The sequence below is a fragment of the Rhodnius prolixus genome, unplaced genomic scaffold (assembly GCF_049639745.1).
Source record: "Rhodnius prolixus isolate KJV_2025 unplaced genomic scaffold, Rpr scaffold_11, whole genome shotgun sequence".
Lineage (NCBI taxonomy): Eukaryota > Metazoa > Arthropoda > Insecta > Hemiptera > Reduviidae > Rhodnius > Rhodnius prolixus.
This window is the reverse complement of record NW_027411625.1, coordinates 18,084,835-18,107,485: the sequence shown is the minus strand read 5'-3', so window position 1 is coordinate 18,107,485 and position 22,651 is coordinate 18,084,835. Positions and strand designations below refer to the sequence as shown.

Sequence of the window (22,651 nt, the reverse complement as noted above, 5' to 3'; positions counted from 1 at the left end):
GAAGATTTATTATTTTGCATTAAGCTTCTATATTTTTAAAATGCTTCACCAAAGAAACAATACTTTTACACAAAACAAAGACGTTTTGACAACATTCTGGCACAAACCTGTGTCTCCTTCGCCGTATTCAGCCATGGAATCTGTATCACTTTCTGGAGCAGCTTTTGGATCGCTACCTACTGAACTGCGTCCGTGTGATTTACTGTCCAATCTGGAAAATAAAATAATTTCACAAAATGAAATGAAACACCCATTCGAGTTCCACTAATTGCAATAAACATAGAACACATTGTTTCACCAATGTACTTTGAAAATAAATATTAATATAATATAAATAAATGTGGATAGTAGCTCAAGTTGAAAAAAAAAACTGATGTAAATCAGGAAAACTGAAAAATCGTATTAATAAAGTAGCACTTATGGTGGTGGACTTAAGACGAAACCTTGATCCTAAAAATTGCCGAAATGTTGAAAGGCAGTGACGTATAAAAACGGGATACCAACTTTGCATTCTGAAATTTTTAGTTTTAGAGACATTTTCTTCTTACTTACTTACTTCTTACACACACCAATATATACCGAACATGCGCAAAAATCATGTTTTTGTGTTAATATATGAGGACTATAACTATTTCAGGTAAAATCTCGATTTCTTAAATTTGACAAGGTTGTAAATGCTCTACTAGACAAAGACAAATTAAAACGTATACCAGTCAATCCAAAAACACACACACACACATATATATATATTATATTTTATATATATATATATATATACAGGGTGACCAAAGTTATATGCTCCACCCACTTTTTTTTTTAACGATGGGAAATTTCGAAAAAATAAAAAAAACGTATCTAATCATTTTTAGTCTAGTTTATTTTCTGTGATTGACCCATTTTTTTAAACCACTGTATCTCGAGATACGGCATCCAACTTTTGTTTTTCAAATGGAACGTTATATTTTTTGTTGCATATTTTTGTAGTATTTGAGCTCTTAAAAACAACAAAAAAAAGCAAAGCGTGGGAGTCCAGATTTTGGCTTGCCTATCCGTTGATCGTGCCCAGTTTGAACAGATTCTAAAAAAACAAATAAAGTAATTTTGACAATAAACTGAAATTTGTTTTTAATATTTTAAATTACCATAACTTTTGAAAAACCTAACCGATTTCAAAAAATGTTTTTTTGCTTTTTTTAGGAGCTCAAATAATATAAAAATATGCAAAAAAAAATGTAACGTTCCATTTGAAAAAACAAAGTTGGATGCTGTATCTCGAGATACAGGGGTTTAAAAAAATGGGTCAATCACTAAAAATAAACTAGACTAAAAATGATTAAATACTTGTTTTTTATTTTTTCGAAATTTCCCGCCGTTAAAAAAAAAAGTGGGTGGGGCATATAACTTTGGTATAACAAGGAAGTGGGAAAGAATTGTGACAAATTTTTAGTTTCTTGACTACAATTGTTTGAGCAACATATTTTAACGACATAACGGTTTCTTTTCATCAAAGTTAATTAATAATAATTCAAAACTAATCAATTTTTAGAGAAGGAACAAAGAGAAAATAACCATTTTATTTTTGAATTATTATTAATTAACTTTGATCAAAAAAACCTCCATTATGTCATTAAAATAAGTTGCACAAACAATTGTAGTCAACTACTGCGTTTTATTGCTACAGTATTTTTTACTTCCGTTTTATTAAATAATAATTGTTAAAAACTAAAATAGTTACTTTTCTTTTTGTTCCTTCTCCAAAAATTGACATTTGAGTAAATTAGTAGTGAAAAGTCGGTTACGCAAAATCCCAGTTTTCTGCATTTACCCCCTCTGTTCGGGGAGGGTTTTATTAAAAACCAAAAAAATCCATATGGTCTTGATGCTCAATAAATGCACAACTTTTTTCTGTAAGTGGGTGACTCCTAGATTCATTAATCATTGAAAAAAATACAGTTGAAAATTTTAACAGAAATCATCGAGAAAGAATTTTTTAGACATTAAAGTAAACATTTCTTGTTATAAGAAACGTTTTGAGGCTCTGTATTGAGCAAATTTATAGGAAATTTAATGCTCTTTCGTTTGGAATAAGCAGATTTGTTGTAGGTTAAAGGACAGAAATGTTATGGCCGTTTTTATGGCGAAAAACGCGAATATCGACGGAAAAGTTGAAAATGCAAATATCTTGGACACTATTGAGAATCGGGCCAAAGTGAAGAGAATATTTTTTGTTGCATTTGAGCTGCTGAATCACCTCCCGAAGTTTCGACCACTCCTCTGTATACACCCTGTATTATACAATTACACAATTATACAATACAGGGTGTCCCAAGCTATATGGATAACGACTTTTTCTCGGAAACTAAGATAGCTGGAAAAAACTAAAAAATACGTGTTCCCTTAGTTTTTTGTTAGAAATCCAAATTTAATTTGTAAATTTTTTTCGGTGCTTCCAGAAGCGAGATACAGGCACCACCAACTTCATCTTTTCAAATGGGAAGGTGTGGTTTTTATTTCAGAAATAGATTCCTCTATTTTTTTAAAGAAACTTTTACTTGAACGGTTTTTTTTCTGTGAGCTATATTTTACAAGTTATGAATGAAAACATGATTCTTATAAGAAATATCAATTTTTTTTTTTTTTTTTAATTTATTTGTAAAGTTACACCATCGCTAGATTATGAGAGATGGTTTAAAAAAAGAGGCTAAAAGTGTAATTTACAAGAAGAATAGTACGCCGGAAATTGATAAATCTGAAAGAAAAAGAACGCGTAGTTCACCTGATCAGTTAGAAAGTGGCCCTTTTATGAAGAAAATTAGCGCCAACGTTAATAAAGAAAAGTGCGAAATGGGAGAAAATTTAATATTAAAAAAACTGAATGAAATGGATTTGAAGCTTTCTCAGGTTGCAACTAAAGCGGACCTAAAAGAAACAAATGAAAAGCTAGAAAATCTTATAACTGAAAATAAAAATTTAAAAGAAGAAATTGTTGATTTAAAAAAAGAAAATAAGCAAGTTAAGGAGAGTTTAGAGTTTGCTTTAAGGAAACTGAAGTGGAAAAGTTTGGTAATCGCCGGTTTGCAAAATCTAAAAGAAAATGAAGATTATATCCAAGAGGTAATAGAGTTATGTGTAAAGTCTTTAGGAATGCATGAACCCATGATTGATAGAGCCCGCAGTGCCGCGCAAGGTCGGCTATTATTAGTTGAACTAGTTAGGCAGTCGGATGTGCAGGCTATATTGATAAATGCCAAAAAGCTGAAAGGTACCGGTATCTGGATTAACCGAGGTCTTACTTATCAAGACATGCAAAAGAAGAAGAAACTGTTGGAAATAAGGAAGAAAATAATGGCGGTAGACAAAGTTGAAAAAGTGTTAGTTAGAGATGGTTATTTGCTTTATAAGAAGAAAATTTTTTTGTTGGGATGAAGAAAAAGGCATTACTGCGAGCAAGGAGGATGACCTATCGCTGATCAATGAGTGTCTCGGGAGGAGAGAGCAGGACATGGCTGGTCAATCAAAAAACTTATTTGTATAAGTACAAATTCTTTTGATAATGTTATAATTAATGAAAATTAATGTTCAATCTTAAGTTATAATGTTTCGGGATTAAAGAATAAAATAGGAAATTTGGAATTTTTTAGTTTCATTAACAGTTTTGATATGATTTTGCTTTTTGAAACTCATGTAGAAGACAAGGACGTTGTTTATTTTCATAAATTTTTCGAAGGGTTTAATTTGAAATGGGTAGGGGGCAAATAGAACTAGTAAATTTGGCAGAGCCATGGGAGGTAGTTTATTTGGGATCAAATTGAGTAGTCTTGGCTCTCATTCGTTTCATTTTGTTAATATAGATAATTGTACACTAATTAAAGGTTTAGTTAATAATCAGGTGTTTTACGTGTTACCAGCTTATATTAGAGGTTCTAATTGGTGTAGCGATTTCGAAAATATATGTGATGTTATTAACAGCAATTTAATAAAATTAATTCTTATCGGGGATCTCAACGTCAGAATTGGGGACGCCCAGGTGATACCTGAGGAATCGATGGAAGGTAAATTTAAATTTAGTTTACAAAGAGAATCTAAAGATGTTATTGTAAATGGTAATTGGAGAAGATTTTTGGAAAGTTGCGAAGATCACAATTTAATTATTTTAAATGGCAGAACGCCGGGTGATGTGCAGGGGGAATTTACTTTTGTGGGTGGCACCGGATGCTCAGTCAATGATATATGTCATTTGATTTAATAGATGTTATTAAGGATTTTAGAGTATTCCCCGGGATTGGTCTGATCATTTACCCACCAATTTGATTCTTAATTTGAATATTGCGAGAAATGGAAATAAAGTTATACCACTTTTGCCGAAACTGAAATGGACTGCTGACGACAGTAGAAATTTTAAAAATAAATTGGAAATTGCTGTTAATAACATTAAAAGTATTCCTGTAGAAAGTCAAACTGTAATCGATATGTATGTACAAGTAATAAAAGATTCGTCCAGTCTAGGTAGTTGTGGGAACAATATTCGTTGTTTGTCAAGTATTACAAAGGTCCGTCAAAAATGGCATGATTTGCAATGTACAAAACTAAGAGTTAAATCTTTTGCTTTATTAAATTTGTTTAGAACCACGAATATTGACCTTATCAGACGTATGTATGTTATAACTAATAAAAAATATAAACAACTTTGTAAAAACAAAAAAAGAGAATATTATGAAGAGATAAATAAAAAATTTTGCGATATAAGGGATTCAAAAAGTTTTTGGAGTTTAGTTAGGCAACTGAAAAAAGTTGATTTTCTGGGTACAGTAGAGATTGAAAGTGAGGAATGGGTTAGGGATTTTAAAGAGTTATTGAATCCGCCACTTGGAGCAGAAAAAATTAGTTATGCGCCGCCCTTAATATCAGTCCCATTAATTGATAAAACGTTTACATTTAGTGAGTTAATATGCGTATTACAAAAAGCAAAAAATGGTAAAGCTCCAGGGCCAGATCGTGTTCCTTATGAGTTTTTTAAAAATTGCCCTAGTAATTTCTTGGATAATTTATTAAATGTTTTTAACTATATCTATGAGTATGTGGAAATTCCGGCCAGTTTTGCCAGATCTATAATTTTTCCCCTATTTAAAAAGGGAGATAAGAGAGATGTTGGTAATTACAGGGGAATAGCCTTCTCTGATTCTATTGCTAAACTGTTTACAGGTCTTTTCTTGTCAAGAATTGGTGGGTAAGTAACAATAATGTACTAAACGAATTTCAGGCTGGCTTCAGTGAGGGCTATTCCACTATTGATAATATTTTCAATTTAGCTAATATTATTAAAATTAAAACATCAATGAAAGGGCGTAAATTATTTTGTTTCTTTATCGATTTGAAGTCGGCCTTTGACTCGCTAGACAGGAATGCTCTCTATTATAAATTGCATAACCTTGGGATATCTACAAAATTTATTGAGGTTGTTAAGGCATTATATAACAAAACAGAATCCTGCGTATGGACACCGCGAGGTACAACAAGTAGCTTTCAAAATGAGATGGGGCTTAAACAGGGATGTCTCTTGTCACCTTTGTTATTCTGTATTTTTATCAATGATATGCAAGATGCCTTAGAAGGGGGTATCAGGGTAGCGGGAATGAATGTCATATTCTTGATGTATGCTGACGACATTGTGATAATTGCCGATCACCCATCCATTTTGCAACATATGATAAACAGATTAGCCAATTATTGCAAACTATGGAATTTAATAATAAATTTGAAAAAATCACAAATTGTAGTTTTTAAAAAAGGTGGCAGGAAGGCACGAAATAAATGCTGGTTTTACGATGGCAATAGAATTGATGTGGTTAGCAGGTATAAATACTTAGAAGTCATTTTAACTCCGGGACTGTCTTTCGTAAAGCATTTGGATGATAGACTTAGTACAGCAAAATTTGGTATACACTCCACGTACGATAAGTTTTTTAAAAATAATATCATTCCGTTGTCTTCTAAGTTGGAAGTGTTTAATAGCGTCTGTAGATCCGTGCTTTGTTACGCTGCACAGGTTTGGGGTTTCATGCGTTTTGAGAAGGCTGAAAAGTTGTATACTTATTTCATAAAGAAGATGTTAGCGCTGCCCTAGGTACGCCAAACTATATAGTCTATTTAGAAACAGGAGCCTACCCCCTCTTCTTATACACGTTACAGTTGCACCTCAATTATATTCAAAAAGTCCTGTTACTCCCCAATAACAGATTGCCAAAGATCCTGGCTGAGAAAATTATTATGAGACTGAAACTGTTTTTGGCATAAAGAGTTTAAAATTACTTGCCAGAAATATGATTGGGAAAACAGTGACTACTTGATTAGTGGAAACAAAGTTTTGATGGGTTATTTGAAAATATTAAAACTAAGTTTAGAAATGATTTAATTTCGAAGGCCCAAAACTCTACTTATCTCACATTGTATAAAAAAAACTAAATATTGACCTAGAGTTGAACAATTATTTTTCGGATAAATATAAAATAAATTTTATTAAAGTCATTTTCAAATTAAGAGGGCAATTGCTGAATCTGAATTTCAATGTTGCCAGAGATGAAACTGTACATTTGTGTTCCATGTGTAACCAGTCTGTTATTGAAGATACCTTTCATTATGTAAGTGTCTGTCCTGTACTATCTGAATTCAGAGTAATATGGTTAGGAAAGAAAGTGTTAACTGAATCAGAGTGTATTGAATATTTAAATGGACGCGACTGGGATAAGCTATATAATTATCATATTAGAGCATGGAAGTACAGAAGCTTTCTCGTACAGGAATAGTAAAGTAAAGTAAAGTAATCGCCTATTTTTTCAGGCGGGGCTTAACGTCCAACTACCAATTAGGTGTCGTGGACGGAGGCGACTAGCAAACATACTTTACCGTAAATTTCTTTTGTTAACCATTAAATAAAATCCAAGGCTCGTACAGGAATATAATACTTAGTATATATTGGAATGTAATGGAAATTATGCGATAAGTTCTGGCTGCTATTTTGTATTATAAATTTTTAATAGAATTTGGTCAAGCAGATGGACTGCTGTCCATGCTTTTGTGTAAATATGGTTTACTGTTTATAAGATTATGTACATATTAATTCAAAATAAAACACTTAATTATTATTATTATTACTATTACACCATCGCTAGACACGCTATAAATTTGGGAATTTTATCATTTATAGAAAAAGAGAAAAAAATTGTCAAAGTTGGGTGTTTTTCAACGTTACGCTTTTTCGTGCAGTTTTTGATGATCAACCCTTATACAACTGTCCTACCGGACAGTTTTAATAGAAAATATATGTAATACATAAAAAATAATCATCTTGTGATATCAGAGGGCACTTCTTCCGTCAAAGACCGTCTGAAGAAATACATATTTTAAATCTAATGTGATAGAAGTATCTATCACTTGAAGAAGTGTAAGAATATGTAGCAAAACCTTTGGCAAGAGGAAGTAAAAATTGTTTAAAATGCAAAAATAGTTGTTGGGGCGCAGAGCGGCAGCACTAGTGTTCACCCCCACCCTAGGAAGAAGCACGCGGGTGCTAGAGGTAGACGTATTCTAAACGAAGGTGTGTAAGCAAGGTGTTAACTTTGTGTTAAACATAATTTTTTCTCTGTAAACGAAAGAGTAAACGAACCTTTTATTTTTAATAATTTAGACCATTATTTAGTGTTTAAACGAACTATTGAATTCTTTTATTGTTAGTGACTAAACTTATATTTACTACCTAAACGCACTCTTTTTCTACTTTTGTATTTTTATGTATCCTTATTTCATAAACAATAAATTTATTGTATACTATCATATAAATATAACGTTTGTATTCGACACCATTGTGTCCATGCAATCTTTCTATCAACAATAGTCATTGTTGACTTCATCTAAACGTCTAGCAATACTTATAAAATTTTCTTTCTTAGTTGTTACGATAAGAATATCGTCCACAAAGACAGTGACACAATCAAAAGAAGAGTGGTACCGAGAAAATTTCGGCTCAAGTAATTCTTGAATGTTTTACAGTGGAATCACCTTGAGTTGGTTGATTAGCATAATTTTATTTATGAAGTACAATTCTTTAATACTACACAGGTATTAAAGAGGTTTGAAATAACACTAAAATACAGCTTGCATCTAGGCTATCATTGGTTGATTTTTAACAAAATCTTTGGATAATTCACTCCAAAACAAGTGTTATCTGGTAAAAAGTCATTTTTGAAAATTTGGCCCGATTTCCTCTTACGTAAGAATAAGTAAAAAATTGCAACACAAGAGAAAGTTATAGATACTTACGGTTGAGAATACTCATGAAAGCCCGCGTCGTCTGGGTAATCGTGCCTGCCATGAGCGGCTTCCCTCTCATGCACTGCGTATTTACCACCTCGATTTCTTTTGATCATACAAACTATAATCAGCACTAGCAGTAAGAAAATAATGGCCAGCAGCATTCCTATGAACCATCCCGCAGAGGCTACGTTTTCTTTTGGCTGAATTATTGGACCATCTGCAAACAGATTATTAGTTAAAATAGAAAACGGAAAGCCCAGTGGGTAGGGGCTTATTAAACTAGGTTAAGCTAAAGGAATAATATCATTTTTACGAACGTAAATATGTTACTCACCAATTGAATACATTTCAATATCATCCGAATCAGATTCTGCTACAAACTCTCCATCGACAGAGACAACACGGAATTCGTAAGTTTCGGATGGTTTAAGACCTCTGACTATTGTATAGTCTTCGTCTGTAGTGTCGTCCGTTCGTTGAAAATTTGGTTCACCTTTAATCCTTTAAAACAAAAAATGCAATCGTTAAGGACCGTTCACATCATTTTATTCTTTCCCTAATGTTTTCATCGTTTTCTCGCTCCCTGCAATCGTAAATCACCTAAATGTCAACTAGAGAATGGTATATATCCACGACCGAAAGCATGTTAATAATGTTAAAAAAAAATACATCAGTTTATTTTTTAATATTTATTTTGTCAAAATAATTATAAATAATATTCAAAGTAGGGTAATTTTTTCATAAACTGGTATGTAATAAACTTTAACCCAAACCCATTACATTATTGTATGAAACGAACAACTTACTTATATTTGACGAAGAAATGTGAACCAGGTTTACCGTCCAAATCTGGCAACCATGTAACCTTGACACTGGCATAACCATTATCTGAAGGCAATCTGGACCATGTGAATTTTGGTACATCTGGTGGGACGGTCTGTGAACCACGAGTCCTTTGTTCAATAAAATATCTGAAAAGTGCATATTTTTAGTAAATTCTAAAATATGGGGCAAAATATTGGGCCTATTAGTCATGAAATACAAACCCTTCGCCTTCACCGGCAGCCGTAGTGGCTTTAATATGTATTCTATATTTGGTGGCGGGTTCAAGCCCAGCCAACTTCACCCTCAACTGTTCCGCATCATTAATATGCGGTTCGCGAGCCAACAGAGGGCCAACTTTTGTGCCTTTAACTGTCTGGTAGTAGATCTGAAACATATTAAAGAAAAGAGGATTACAATAAATCCAAGCATCTAACGCATTTTTTTTAGACAATGCTTAACATTTTTAGCTATGGGAGTCACCTAGAATTATTATTATTATTCAACTAGCTTATGTTTTATGAATTCAAAACAGTTTGGACGCTAAAATTCTATTTATATCAAAATACCGTTTCTTTTTCGAAAAGAGTAATAAAAACATGTTTTAATGTTTCTCACACTCGGTGTTCATCTGTAGACTTGAGACTCATCTGAGTGAAGATCGCTCTGTCATTTGTGGCGCATTTCTGATGATTATATTTTAGTTATTTGTGATAAAAATTGACATACGACCAATTTAATGGTAAATGTTTATTTATGCGAATTTTCAAATAACTTTACCGAGCAGATCTCTCAAAAACAGTGATAATAAAAAGTTAAAAGTTCTAGTTTACTATTTAGTTAGTTGTAAGTTGTTTGTGTTGAGTGGTGGGAAGAAATGACTGATAAATGACTAAACAGCGAGGAGTTAAGTGGGGGAAAAACCGTTTCTGTAAGTGAAAACCTGTTTACTAGTATTTCTAATATTTCTTGTCATAAGTTCGCTAACTAATGAAATGGAAGCCATGAGAAAAGAGTTTGATATTATTAGAGAGGAAAATATACGTATTTCTTCAGCTGTTAATGCTCGTGATAATCACTTTAAAAAAACATTTCGTGAAATTAAACAAGAAACTACTCAGTTGAAGAATATGATCACTGACTTGGATAAGCAAAACTTGCAACTTAAAAGCAAACTTGCTCAAATTCAACAGTCTACGCTTTATAATGCTGTAAAAATAGTCAATTTTCCTATAGCGAAAAAGAAAGATCCGTTAGAAGTCTTTAAAAAAATATGTAACTTAGTTGAATTTGATTTTAACTTTGAATATATAAAAAATAGTTATTGTTTAAATCCTAGAAATACCAAATTTCGTCCAATAATTGTAATTAAATGTTTACAGATAAATCTATGTTTCTAAAACACTTGAAAGAAAAAAAATATACGCTTGCAATCTGATATATTTGTGAAGGAAAATCCCAGTGTTCCTATTTATAAATCGGGATATTTATCCCCAGTTTTGAAATCGCTCTTCCATGAAGCAAGATTATAACAAAAGAAATGACATATTTAAATAAGTCTGGGTGAGAAATGGAAGAATCTTTGTTCTAACTTCTAAAAAAGCTAAAGTTAAAATGATTATAAGTAAATCAGATCTGGAGGAATACCTGAAGCCAAACTTTATTGAGCGGCAAATGAAAGACCGTTTTGAAGAATGCTAAATTGAAGAATCTGATGCAACAGATGTTTCTGAAGCAAGCCAAAGTAGTAAAACTAAGAAGAAAGTAGGTGGAGAAAAAGTAGGCAGGAAAGCAGCTATTAAAGAAAAGATTGATCAGTTTTTCGTCCACCCGAGAAAAGTAGAAGATTTGGACTAACTACTGAATTTTTTTTTTTTTTTTTTTTTACGAAACATGGCCGACTGCTTTGTTTTCCTAAACTGGAGTTTTAGCGTCTTATGAGAACTACCAACAGTTAGCTGTCGAAGAAAAACTTATGGGGCGTCCGTCAGCAGGTATCTTAGTTTTCACAAGAAAGAATCTTGTTAAGGAGGTCGAAATTAATGATAGAACCTTTTCATGGATTTTTATTAAATCTGTTATTGAAAATAAATAGGTCTTTTTCGGAGTTGTGTATTTCAAACCTAATCTAAATAAAGAGGTGTTTGAAAGTTTTAATAAGGTTCTATTTGATATATCTCTTAATTATAGTAATTTCAAATTTTAATTACTGGCGATTTTAATGCTCACATTGCAAAATTAAATTCTACTGATGAAAATGTATTTCAAAGTTCCTTTTTCTTGTTGACAGATATTCATTAGATTTTGTAGTGAATAAACAAGGGAGTAGAGTTCTAGAAGTTATGGAAAATTATAGCATGTGGGTGTGCAATGGTAGATCTTTCAAAGATCGTACTGCCTCTTACACTTACGTTAGTGTTAATGGGTCCAGCGTGATAGACCATGTCTGGGTTAACCAATTTGTCCTAGAATCATATTTAGAATTTGAGGTGTTCTGTACTCAATCTGGGGCGTTTGACCATCTACCAGTTATTTTGAAAGAGAACGTTTCTTCTTTCGATCCCCCTCAATATCGCGTCAATAAGGTGAATTATAGTGTTGTTAATAGAAATCCCTCTTGCATGCAACAGTTTAGTGAACTTTTAATTAATTCCAGAACTATACATTAGTATAGTATTCTGTTCACAGCTTAAATGATAACTTAGAAAAATCTTTGAGAAAAGCCTTAGTAATGTCCGGTATGAAAACTATTCGTTCTAACAACATCAACACTAGCTGCAGTAAAGATAAATAGTGATATAATAACAATTGTATTGAGACCAAAAAATAATTAAATCGTGTTTATAAATTATGCCGTAGACATAATTTTTAACGAACGTACCACGTCAATTACTTATAAGCTAAAAAACGTTACAGAAAAACTTTTTCTTAAGCTAAATTAATGTACTATGAACCTATTAAATTAAAAATAAGAAATGTAAAGAACAGTAAAGATTTCTATGATGCTGTGAGTAATTAGCAAAAAAAGAGTATTTTTCAAAAATGCCCCGTTAGTACTGAATCGTGGAAATCCTTCCTTGAAAATTTGCATAATAATGATATTATTCCTGTATTTTTACAAAATTCTGACCACCATCTATTCTTGGACCATGAGATAACCTTTAAAGAACTAATTAGACCGTTTATTTTGAAAGTGATGTAAGTCCATTTTCTCTTGTTTCGAGAAAATTAAAGGTTTCCATATCTGTTAATTATAAAATTTAGACAAATTATATGAAGTCTGGCAATGTTTCTATTTTATCAATATGTAATTTGGTTATATAAATTTGTTTTAGGCTTATTTTACTAAACTGATGTATACTTACGGGCTGCAAATGGACTTACACCACTTTCAAAATTAGACAATTGTAACAATCGTTTAATTTCAATTTTGAAAAATCAAATAATATATATTTTCAAATAATAATATACTAATATATAACAATAATATAATATAATAATATTTCATGTTAATAAATGATAATATACTTCATATTTCAAAATTAGACCATTGTAACAATCGTTTAATTTAAATTTTGAAAAATCAAACAATATATATTTTCAAATAATAATATACTAATATATAACAATAATATAATATAATAATATTTCATGTTAATTAAAACTGTCCGGTAGGACAGTTGTATAAGGGTTGATCATCAAAAACTGCACAAAAAAGCGTAACTTTGAAAAACACCCAACTTTGACAATTTTTATTTAAAATTCCCAAATTTTATTTAAATTATAGGGCAAACCATCCTTTATAACTGTAATTTTTTTGCAACCACCCAGATCTAATAGGTTTCGAGAAAAAAGTTGCCAAAAATGAGCAAAAACGGCTTTTTCAAAAATGTTCTTGTTCTTGTTCTTCTTGTTACCTTTTTTGTAAACAACGTAGCGCCTAAACGCGTGAACCGATTTTCATGAATGAGGTGTCATTCGATTCGGAATTTTATGTAGATGTGCCTATTGGGGGTCTCGATCCTATACATGGAATGGGAGAGGAGTTAGCCCCCTTTATGCAAGGCCCCCCTCCAAAATTATTATTACTAATTACTCTGTAAATCTTGGCCCGATTTTGATAAAATTTGGTAGGATGATAGGGTTAGGGCTCCCCTACGTAACATTAAAGCGACGATCTGCTCTTACACTTGTTAAGGGGAAGTATAGCAATCGTTGCAAATTATCGACACGTGAACCGATTTGCATGAATGAAGGGTCATTCAAATCGAAATTTTGTACAGATTTGCACTTTAAAAGTCTCGACGCCGTGCCTCATAAGGAGGGGAGTTTTCCCCACCCAAATAAGGCCCTTTCTAAAACTATTATTACCAATATTTCTATAACGCTTAGTCCGATTTTGATAAAATTCAGCTCGAATAAGTGGTTAAAGCTGCTCTACGTTGCTGATGCTCTTGCACCTACTAAGAGGAAGTACTGCAATCATTTAAATTATCAATGAGTGAACCGATTTAAATCAATGAATTGTCGTTCGATTAAAAGATCTTTGCCTCTTTGCCTTTTAGGAAGAAGTACTGCAATCGTAGTTTATTTTTCTTACTCCTCTTAAAAGGAAGTACTGAAATCGCAGTTTAATTTTGCTATTTACGTACAAATACCTTCCTATGTTATTCAAAACGCTTTTTCAAAAAAATTGTTATTGAGGATGGTTTGGGGGAACGCAACTATAATCATTCTTTGAAAAGATCTCTCCATTGGTAGTTACGGTTCCGGCTTAACACCTTATCAGATTATAATGATAGAATTGTTTATTCCAAATTTTAAAAAAATCTGTAAAGCAGATATGTAACTTTGTAAAATAAACAAAAAGGAAAATCTATCCAAAAGGTACAAAAATCTCCTTAACAAAAACTTACAGTTTAAAATGTTAAGTATAAGGGTTGATTAAACGCCAAAAGGTACACAAATCAGCGAGTACCCAACATTTCATTAATACTTCATTAATAGTCAAGTAATTCTACTGCATTAATTTTCATTAATAAGTTATTTTTTAGAATTTATTAGATGTCACAGACCCTTATGCTGGCCACTTCATTTATAATATTTTTTTGTTATAATTATGATAAATCACATAAATATGTACATGCATGTTAAAGTAGAAAAAGACAAAGTTAGAGTAGGCTACTGACTTGAATTCGTCTTACCGAAATATTCGTGAGCACAAATAACACACAGTTAATAACAAGTAGATTATTCAACAACAATTATTCATTTCTCAATTGTAATTTAATTTAGTTCCCCTAATTTTAGTTATAGTAAAATACTGGAATAATTAGCTGCCCTAAAAATATGCATATCCTATTTACTTTCTATTACATATATACAACATTGTGGGATGAATACCTAGATTGAGAATGTAATTGAAGAAAACTATATTATTTGCGATAAAGCCAGATAATTATTATAAACGTTTGACTACTTCATAAAATAACAATTACTTTAATCAACCCTTATACTTAACATTTTAAACTGTAAGTTTTTGTTAAGGAGATTTTTGTACCTTTTGGATAGATTTTCCTTTTTGTCTATTTTACAAAGTTACATATCTGCTTTACAGATTTTTTTAAAATTTGGAATAAGCAATTCTATAATTATAACCTGATAAGGTGTTAAGTCGGAACCGTAACTACCACTGGAGAGATCTTTTTAAAGAATGATTATAGTTGCGGTCCCCCAAACCATCCCCAATAACAATGTTTTTGAAAAAGCGTTTTGAATAACACAGGAAGGTATTTGTACGTAAATAGCAAAATTAAACTACGATTTCAGTACTTCCTTTTAAGAGGAGTAAGAAAAATAATCTACGATTGCAGTACTTCTCCCTAAAAGGCAAAGAGGCAAAGATTTTTTAATCGAACGACAATTCATTGATTTAAATCGGTTCACTCATTGATAATTTAAACGATTGCAGCACTTCCTCTTAGTAGGTGCAAGAGCATCAGCAACGTAGAGGAGCTTTAACCACTTATTCGAGCTGAATTTTATCAAAATCGTACTAAGCGTTATAGAAATATTGGTAATAATAGTTTTAGAAAGGGCCTTATTTGGGTGGGGCGAACTCCCCTTCTTATGAGGCACGGCGTCGAGACTTTTAAAGTGCAAATCTGTACAAAATTTCGATTCGAATGACACTTCGGTCGGTTCACGTGTCGATAATTTGAAACGATTGCTATACTTCCCCTTAACAAGTGTAAGAGCTGATCGCCGCTTTAATGTTACGTAGGGGAGCCCTAACCCTATCATCCTACCAAATTTTATCAAAATCGGGCCAAGATTTACAGAGTAATTAGTAATAATAATTTTGGAGGGGGCCTTGCATAAAGGGGGCTAACTCCTCTCCCATTCGATGTAAAGCATCGAGACCCCCAAAAGGCACATCTACATAAAATTCCGAATAGAATGACACATCATTCATGAAAATCGGTTCACGCGTTTAGGCGCTACGTTGTTTACAAAAAAGGTAACAAGAACAAGAAGAACAAGAACAAGAACAAGAACAAGAACAAGAACATTTTTTGAAAAAGCCGTTTTTGCTCATTTTCGGCAACTTTTTTCTCGAAACCTATTAAATCTGGGTCGTTACAAAACAAATACAGTGATAAAGGAGGGTTTGCCCTATAATTTAAAGAAAATTTGGGAATTTTATCTTTTATAGAAAAAGAGAAAAAAAATTGTCAAAGTTGGGTGTTTTTCAACGTTACGCTTTTTCGTGCAGTTTTTGACGATCAACCCTTATACAACTGTCCTACCGGACAGTTTTAATTATAAATGTTTGACTACTACATAAAATAACAATTACTTTAATCAAGGAATGAACTTAAACCGACGATTTTTATTTAAAAATAAAAATAAATAAATAAAATAAACAAAATCATTGGTGTAAGTTTTTTATAAAAAAAAGTTTTGAATTTTTTAGCCTAATATTTTTTTTTAAATTTTTTATAACGTTTTTCTTTTTAACCTGTAATTAATAGTTTGATTATTATAGATAACTAGATATTACAGTCAATCTACTGTGCTACTTGAACATATATTTTGTAGACGAAAATGGCCAGCATAAGGGTCTGTGACATCTAATAAATTCTAAAAAATAACTTATTAATGAAAATTAATGCAGTAGAATTACTTGACTATTAATGAAGTATTAATGAAATGTTGGGTACTCGCTGATTTGTGTACCTTTTGGCGTTTAATCAACCCTTATTCTTAACATTATAAACTGTAAGTAGGCGATTAAAATATATTATTGTATCATCAGTGATTCCTTGTTTTTCTTTCTTTTTTTCTTGTTATTTATGATCTACTCTCTTCTTTCCTACATACATGCATGTTAAAGTAGAAAAAGACAAAGTTAGAGTCGACTATTGTTTAAATTTGAATCACGGAGGATATAAAACAATGTTTCAGTCTTGAATTCGTCTTACCAAAATATTCGTGAGCACAAATAACACACAGTTAATAACAAGTAGAGTATTCAACAATAATTATTCATTTCTCAATAATTTAATTTAGTCCCCCTAATTTTACTTATAGTAAAATACTGGAATAATTAGCTGTCCTAAAAAATATGTATATTTTATTTATTTTATATTACATATATACAACATTGTGGGAAGAACACCTAGATTGAGAATGTAATTGAAGAAAACTATATTATTTGCGATAAAGCCAGATTATTTATTACTTATTTTTACAAACGTTTGACTACTACATAAAGTAACAATTACTTTAATCGAAGAATGAACTTAAACCGACGATTTTTATTTAAAAATAAATAAATAAAATAAAATCATTGATGAATGTTGGTTTAAGCATTTTTTAAAAAAGTTTTTGAATTTTTTAGCCTCATAATTTTTTTAATTTTTTTTATAACGTTTTTCTTTTTAATCTTTAATTAATACTTTGATTATTATAGATAAATAGATATTATAGTCAATCTACAGTGCTACTTGAACAAATATTTGTAGATGAAAGTGGCCAGCATAAGGGTCTGTGACATCTAATAAATTCTAAGAAATATTAATGAAAATTAATGCAGTAAAATTACTTAAATAATATCAATGAAGTATTCATGAAATTTTGGGTACTTAAATAATATCAATGAAGTATTCATGAAATGTTGGGTACTGCTGATTTGTGTACCTTTTGGCGTTTAATCAACCCTTATACTTAACATTTTAAACTGTAAGTTTTTGTTAAGGAGATAGAAATATTGCAATGCGAATCTCATGAGAGTAAACACAGACAAAACGATAATTTTGCCTTTTCATAAGGGCAGAAAGCTGGGAATCATGGGACAAATTTTAAGAAAGTTGGGGAATCATGGTACAAATTTTCTATCTTCAAAAATGTAGAAATTGTCAGACTAGTACCTGGGAGTTACTTTTACATCCAACGGAATTTTAAAAAAAGAAAGTGATAACAGCAAATCATTGCCGCCTCATCTAAAGCTAAACAACATTCCTTTACATAAAGGAAAATCCGACGACTCGTGGGTTGCAAAGGAGAGGTTGTTTGACTCCATGTTCGCTAGTGTGTTAATGTATTGTTCCATTTACTGAACTGATGCGCTTGATAAAGTTCAGGGATACTTTTTGAAATCTCTATTGAAGCTATCCAAAACAACCCCAGATGCTTTGTTGTGGTTTGAAACTGGTAGCGTTTATTTGGAACACGAAGTTTTTAAAAAACTGCTAAATTGGTGGACGGTCATGCTTCAGATGAATGATACGCGTATCCCAAGATTATGCTAAAACAGATTGAATACATTAGTTAACTGTCAGCTAATCCCTTTTAATTGGTGTAGTTTTCTTTTAATTTCACTTGGAAAAATAGGAGCAACAGATTTATGGAAAGCATATATTGAAGTAAAAAAAAGTAAAAATAGTTTAATCGATTCCTATAGATTACATCTAATAAGATTGGATATAAATAAATTCTACATATAATTGTAAGTATTATCGATACATTAGGTTTATTAGTACTTTTCATAATGAGGAATCTTACTTGAAAATAAATGTAGATTTTGAACGTATAAAAATACTGTCACAGTTAAGATTGATTGGCTATTAAAAAATTTCCAAGAGTTCTTTTAAAAAACCTTAACAAAAACTTACAGTTTAAAATGTTAAGTATAAGGGTTGATTAAACGCCAAAAGGTACACAAATCAGCGAGTACCCAACATTTCATTAATACTTCATTAATATTTAAGTAATTCTACTGCATTAATTTTCATTAATAAGTTATTTTTTAGAATTTATTAGATGTCACAGACCCTTATGCTGGCCATTTTCGTCTACAAAATATATGTTCAAGTAGCACTGTAGATTGACTGTAATATCTAGTTATTTATAATAATCAAACTATTAATTACAGGGTAAAAAGAAAAACGTTATAAAAAATTAAATAAAAATATGTGGCTAAAAAATTCAAAACTTTAAAAAAAAAACACCAACTTACATCAATGATTTTGTTTATTTTATTTATTTATTTTTATTTCTTAAATAAAAATCGTCGATTTAAGTTCATTCTTCGATTAAAGTAATTGTTATTTTATGTAGTAGTCAAACGTTTATAATAATAGGTAATAATTATCTGGCTTTATCGCAAATAATATAGTTTTCTTCAATTACATTCTCCATCTAGGTGTTCTTCCCACAATGTTGTATATATGTAATATAAAGTAAATAAGATATGCATATTTTTAGGACAGCTAATTATTCCAGGATTTTACTATAAGTAAAATTAGAGGGACTAAATTAAATTACAATTGAGAAATGAATAATTGTTGTTGAATAATCTACTTGTTATTATCTGTGTATTATTTGTGCTCACGAATATTTCGGTAAGACAGTAGCCTACTCTAACTTTGTCTTTTTCTACTTTAACATGCATGTACATATTTATTTGATTTATCATAATTATAACAAAAAAATATTATAAATGAAGTGGCCAGCATAAGGGTCTGTGACATCTAATAAATTCTAAAAAATAACTTATTAATGAAAATTAATGCAGTAGAATTACTTGACTATTAATGAAGTATTAATGAAATGTTGGGTACTCGCTGATTTGTGTACCTTTTGGCGTTTAATCAACCCTTATACTTAACATTTTAAACTGTAAGTTTTTGTTAAGGAGATTTTTGTACCTTTTGGATAGATTTTCCTTTTTGTCTATTTTACAAAGTTACATATCTGCTTTACAGATTTTTTTAAAATTTGGAATAAGCAATTCTATCATTATAATCTGATAAGGTGTTAAGTCGGAACCGTAACTACCACTGGAGAGATCTTTTTATAGAATTATTATAGTTGCGTTCCCCCAAACCATCCTCAATAACAATTTTTTTGAGAAAGCGTTTTGAATAACATAGGAAGGTATTTGTACGTAAATAGCAAAATTAAACTGCGATTTCAGTACTTCCTTTTAAGAGGAGTAAGAAAAATAAACTAGGATTGCAGTACTTCTCCCTAAAAGGCAAAGAGGCAAAGATTTTTTAATCGAACAATTCATTGATTTAAATCGGTTCACTCATTGATAATTTAAACGATTGCAGTACTTCCTCTTAGTAGGAGCAAGAGAATCAGCAACGTAGAGGAGCTTTAACCACTTATTCGAGCTGAATTTTATCAAAATCGGACTAAGCGTTATAGTAATATTGGTAATAATAGTTTTAGAAAGGGCCTTATTTGGGTGGGGCAAACTCCCCTCCTTATGAGGCACGGTGCCGAGACTTTTAAAGTGCAAATCTGTATAAAATTTCGATTCGAATGACACTTCATTCATAAAAATCGGTTCACGTGTCGATAATTTGAAACGATTGCTATACTTCCCCTTAACAAGTGTAAGAGCTGATCGCCGCATTAATGTTACGTAGGAGAGCCCTAACCCTATCATCCTACCAAATTTAATCAAAATCGGGCCAAGATTTACAGAGTAATTAGTAATCCTTAACAAAAACTTACAGTTTAAAATGTTAAGTATAAGGGTTGATTAAACGCCAAAAGGTACACAAATCAGCGAGTACCCAACATTTCATTAATACTTCATTAATATTTAAGTAATTCTACTGCATTAATTTTCATTAATAAGTTATTTTTTAGAATTTATTAGATGTCACAGACCCTTATGCTGGCCATTTTCGTCTACAAAATATATGTTCAAGTAGCACTGTAGATTGACTGTAATATCTAGTTATTTATAATAATCAAACTATTAATTACAGGGTAAAAAGAAAAACGTTATAAAAAATTAAATAAAAATATGTGGCTAAAAAATTCAAAACTTTAAAAAAAAAACACCAACTTACATCGATGATTTTGTTTATTTTATTTATTTATTTTTATTTCTTAAATAAAAATCGTCGATTTAAGTTCATTCTTCGATTAAAGTAATTGTTATTTTATGTAGTAGTCAAACGTTTATAATAATAGGTAATAATTATCTGGCTTTATCGCAAATAATATAGTTTTCTTCAATTACATTCTCCATCTAGGTGTTCTTCCCACAATGTTGTATATATGTAATATAAAGTAAATAAGATATGCATATTTTTAGGACAGCTAATTATTCCAGGATTTTACTATAAGTAAAATTAGAGGGACTAAATTAAATTACAATTGAGAAATGAATAATTGTTGTTGAATAATCTACTTGTTATTATCTGTGTATTATTTGTGCTCACGAATATTTCGGTAAGACAGTAGCCTACTCTAACTTTGTCTTTTTCTACTTTAACATGCATGTACATATTTATTTGATTTATCATAATTATAACAAAAAAATATTATAAATGAAGTGGCCAGCATAAGGGTCTGTGACATCTAATAAATTCTAAAAAATAACTTATTAATGAAAATTAATGCAGTAGAATTACTTGACTATTAATGAAGTATTAATGAAATGTTGGGTACTCGCTGATTTGTGTACCTTTTGGCGTTTAATCAACCCTTATACTTAACATTTTAAACTGTAAGTTTTTGTTAAGGAGATTTTTGTACCTTTTGGATAGATTTTCCTTTTTGTCTATTTTACAAAGTTACATATCTGCTTTACAGATTTTTTTAAAATTTGGAATAAGCAATTCTATCATTATAATCTGATAAGGTGTTAAGTCGGAACCGTAACTACCACTGGAGAGATCTTTTTATAGAATTTCATATAGTTGCGTTCCCCCAAACCATCCTCAATAACAATTTTTTTGAGAAAGCGTTTTGAATATCATAGGAAGGTATTTGTACGTAAATAGCAAAATTAAACTGCGATTTCAGTACTTCCTTTTAAGAGGAGTAAGAAAAATAAACTAGGATTGCAGTACTTCTCCCTAAAAGGCAAAGAGGCAAAGATTTTTTAATCGAACAATTCATTGATTTAAATCGGTTCACTCATTGATAATTTAAACGATTGCAGTACTTCCTCTTAGTAGGAGCAAGAGAATCAGCAACGTAGAGGAGCTTTAACCACTTATTCGAGCTGAATTTTATCAAAATCGGACTAAGCGTTATAGTAATATTGGTAATAATAGTTTTAGAAAGGGCCTTATTTGGGTGGGGCAAACTCCCCTCCTTATGAGGCACGGTGCCGAGACTTTTAAAGTGCTAATCTGTATAAAATTTCGATTCGAATGACACTTCATTCATAAAAATCGGTTCACGTGTCGATAATTTGAAACGATTGCTATACTTCCCCTTAACAAGTGTAAGAGCTGATCGCCGCATTAATGTTACGTAGGAGAGCCCTAACCCTATCATCCTACCAAATTTTATCAAAATCGGGCCAAGATTTACAGAGTAATTAGTAATAATAATTTTAGAGGGGGCTTACATAAAGGGGGCTAACTCCTCTCCCATTCGATGTACAGCGTCGGGACCCCCAAAAGGCACATCTACATAAAATACTGAATCGAATGACACATCATTCATGAAAATCGGTTCACGCGTTTAGGCGCTACGTTGTTTACAAAAAAGGTAACAACAACAACAACAACAACAACAACAACAACAACAACAAGAACAAGAACATTTTTTGAAAAAGCCGTTTTTGCTCATTTTCGGCAACTTTTTTCTCGAAACCTATTAGATCTGAGTGGTTGCAAAAAAATTACAGTTATAAAGGAGGGTTTGGAGTAAGATTTAAAGAAAATTTGGGAATTTTATCTTTTATAGAAAAAGAGAAAAAAATTGTCAAAGTTGGGTGTTTTTCAACGTTACGCTTTTTCGTGCAGTTTTTGATGGTCAACCCTTATACAACTGTCCTACCGGACAGTTTTAATAATAATTTTGGAGGGGGCCTTACATAAAGGGGGCTAACTCCTCTCCCATTCGATGTACAGCGTCGGGACCCCCAAAAGGCACATCTACATAAAATATTGAATCGAATGACACCTCATTCATGAAAATCGGTTCACGCGTTTAGGCGCTACGTTGTTTACAAAAAAGGTATCAAGAAGAACAACAA

At 31.3% G+C, this 22,651-nt stretch overlaps 1 protein-coding gene across 6 annotated transcripts in view; it reads right to left on the bottom strand.

The window, feature by feature from the left end:
* Positions 1-22,651, bottom strand: part of Nrg (Neuroglian) — a 133,356-nt gene that overhangs the window by 40,851 nt on the left and 69,854 nt on the right. For all 6 annotated transcript variants that reach the window (XM_074137716.1, XM_074137717.1, XM_074137720.1 and 3 more), the window contains exons 18-22: positions 9,357-9,520; positions 9,117-9,281; positions 8,645-8,811; positions 8,317-8,527; positions 108-211 (exon numbers count right to left, since the gene is read on the bottom strand). In XM_074137716.1, coding sequence (XP_073993817.1) covers positions 108-211; positions 8,317-8,527; positions 8,645-8,811; positions 9,117-9,281; positions 9,357-9,520 — 811 coding nt within the window. The remainder of the gene's footprint in view (positions 1-107; positions 212-8,316; positions 8,528-8,644; positions 8,812-9,116; positions 9,282-9,356; positions 9,521-22,651) is intronic.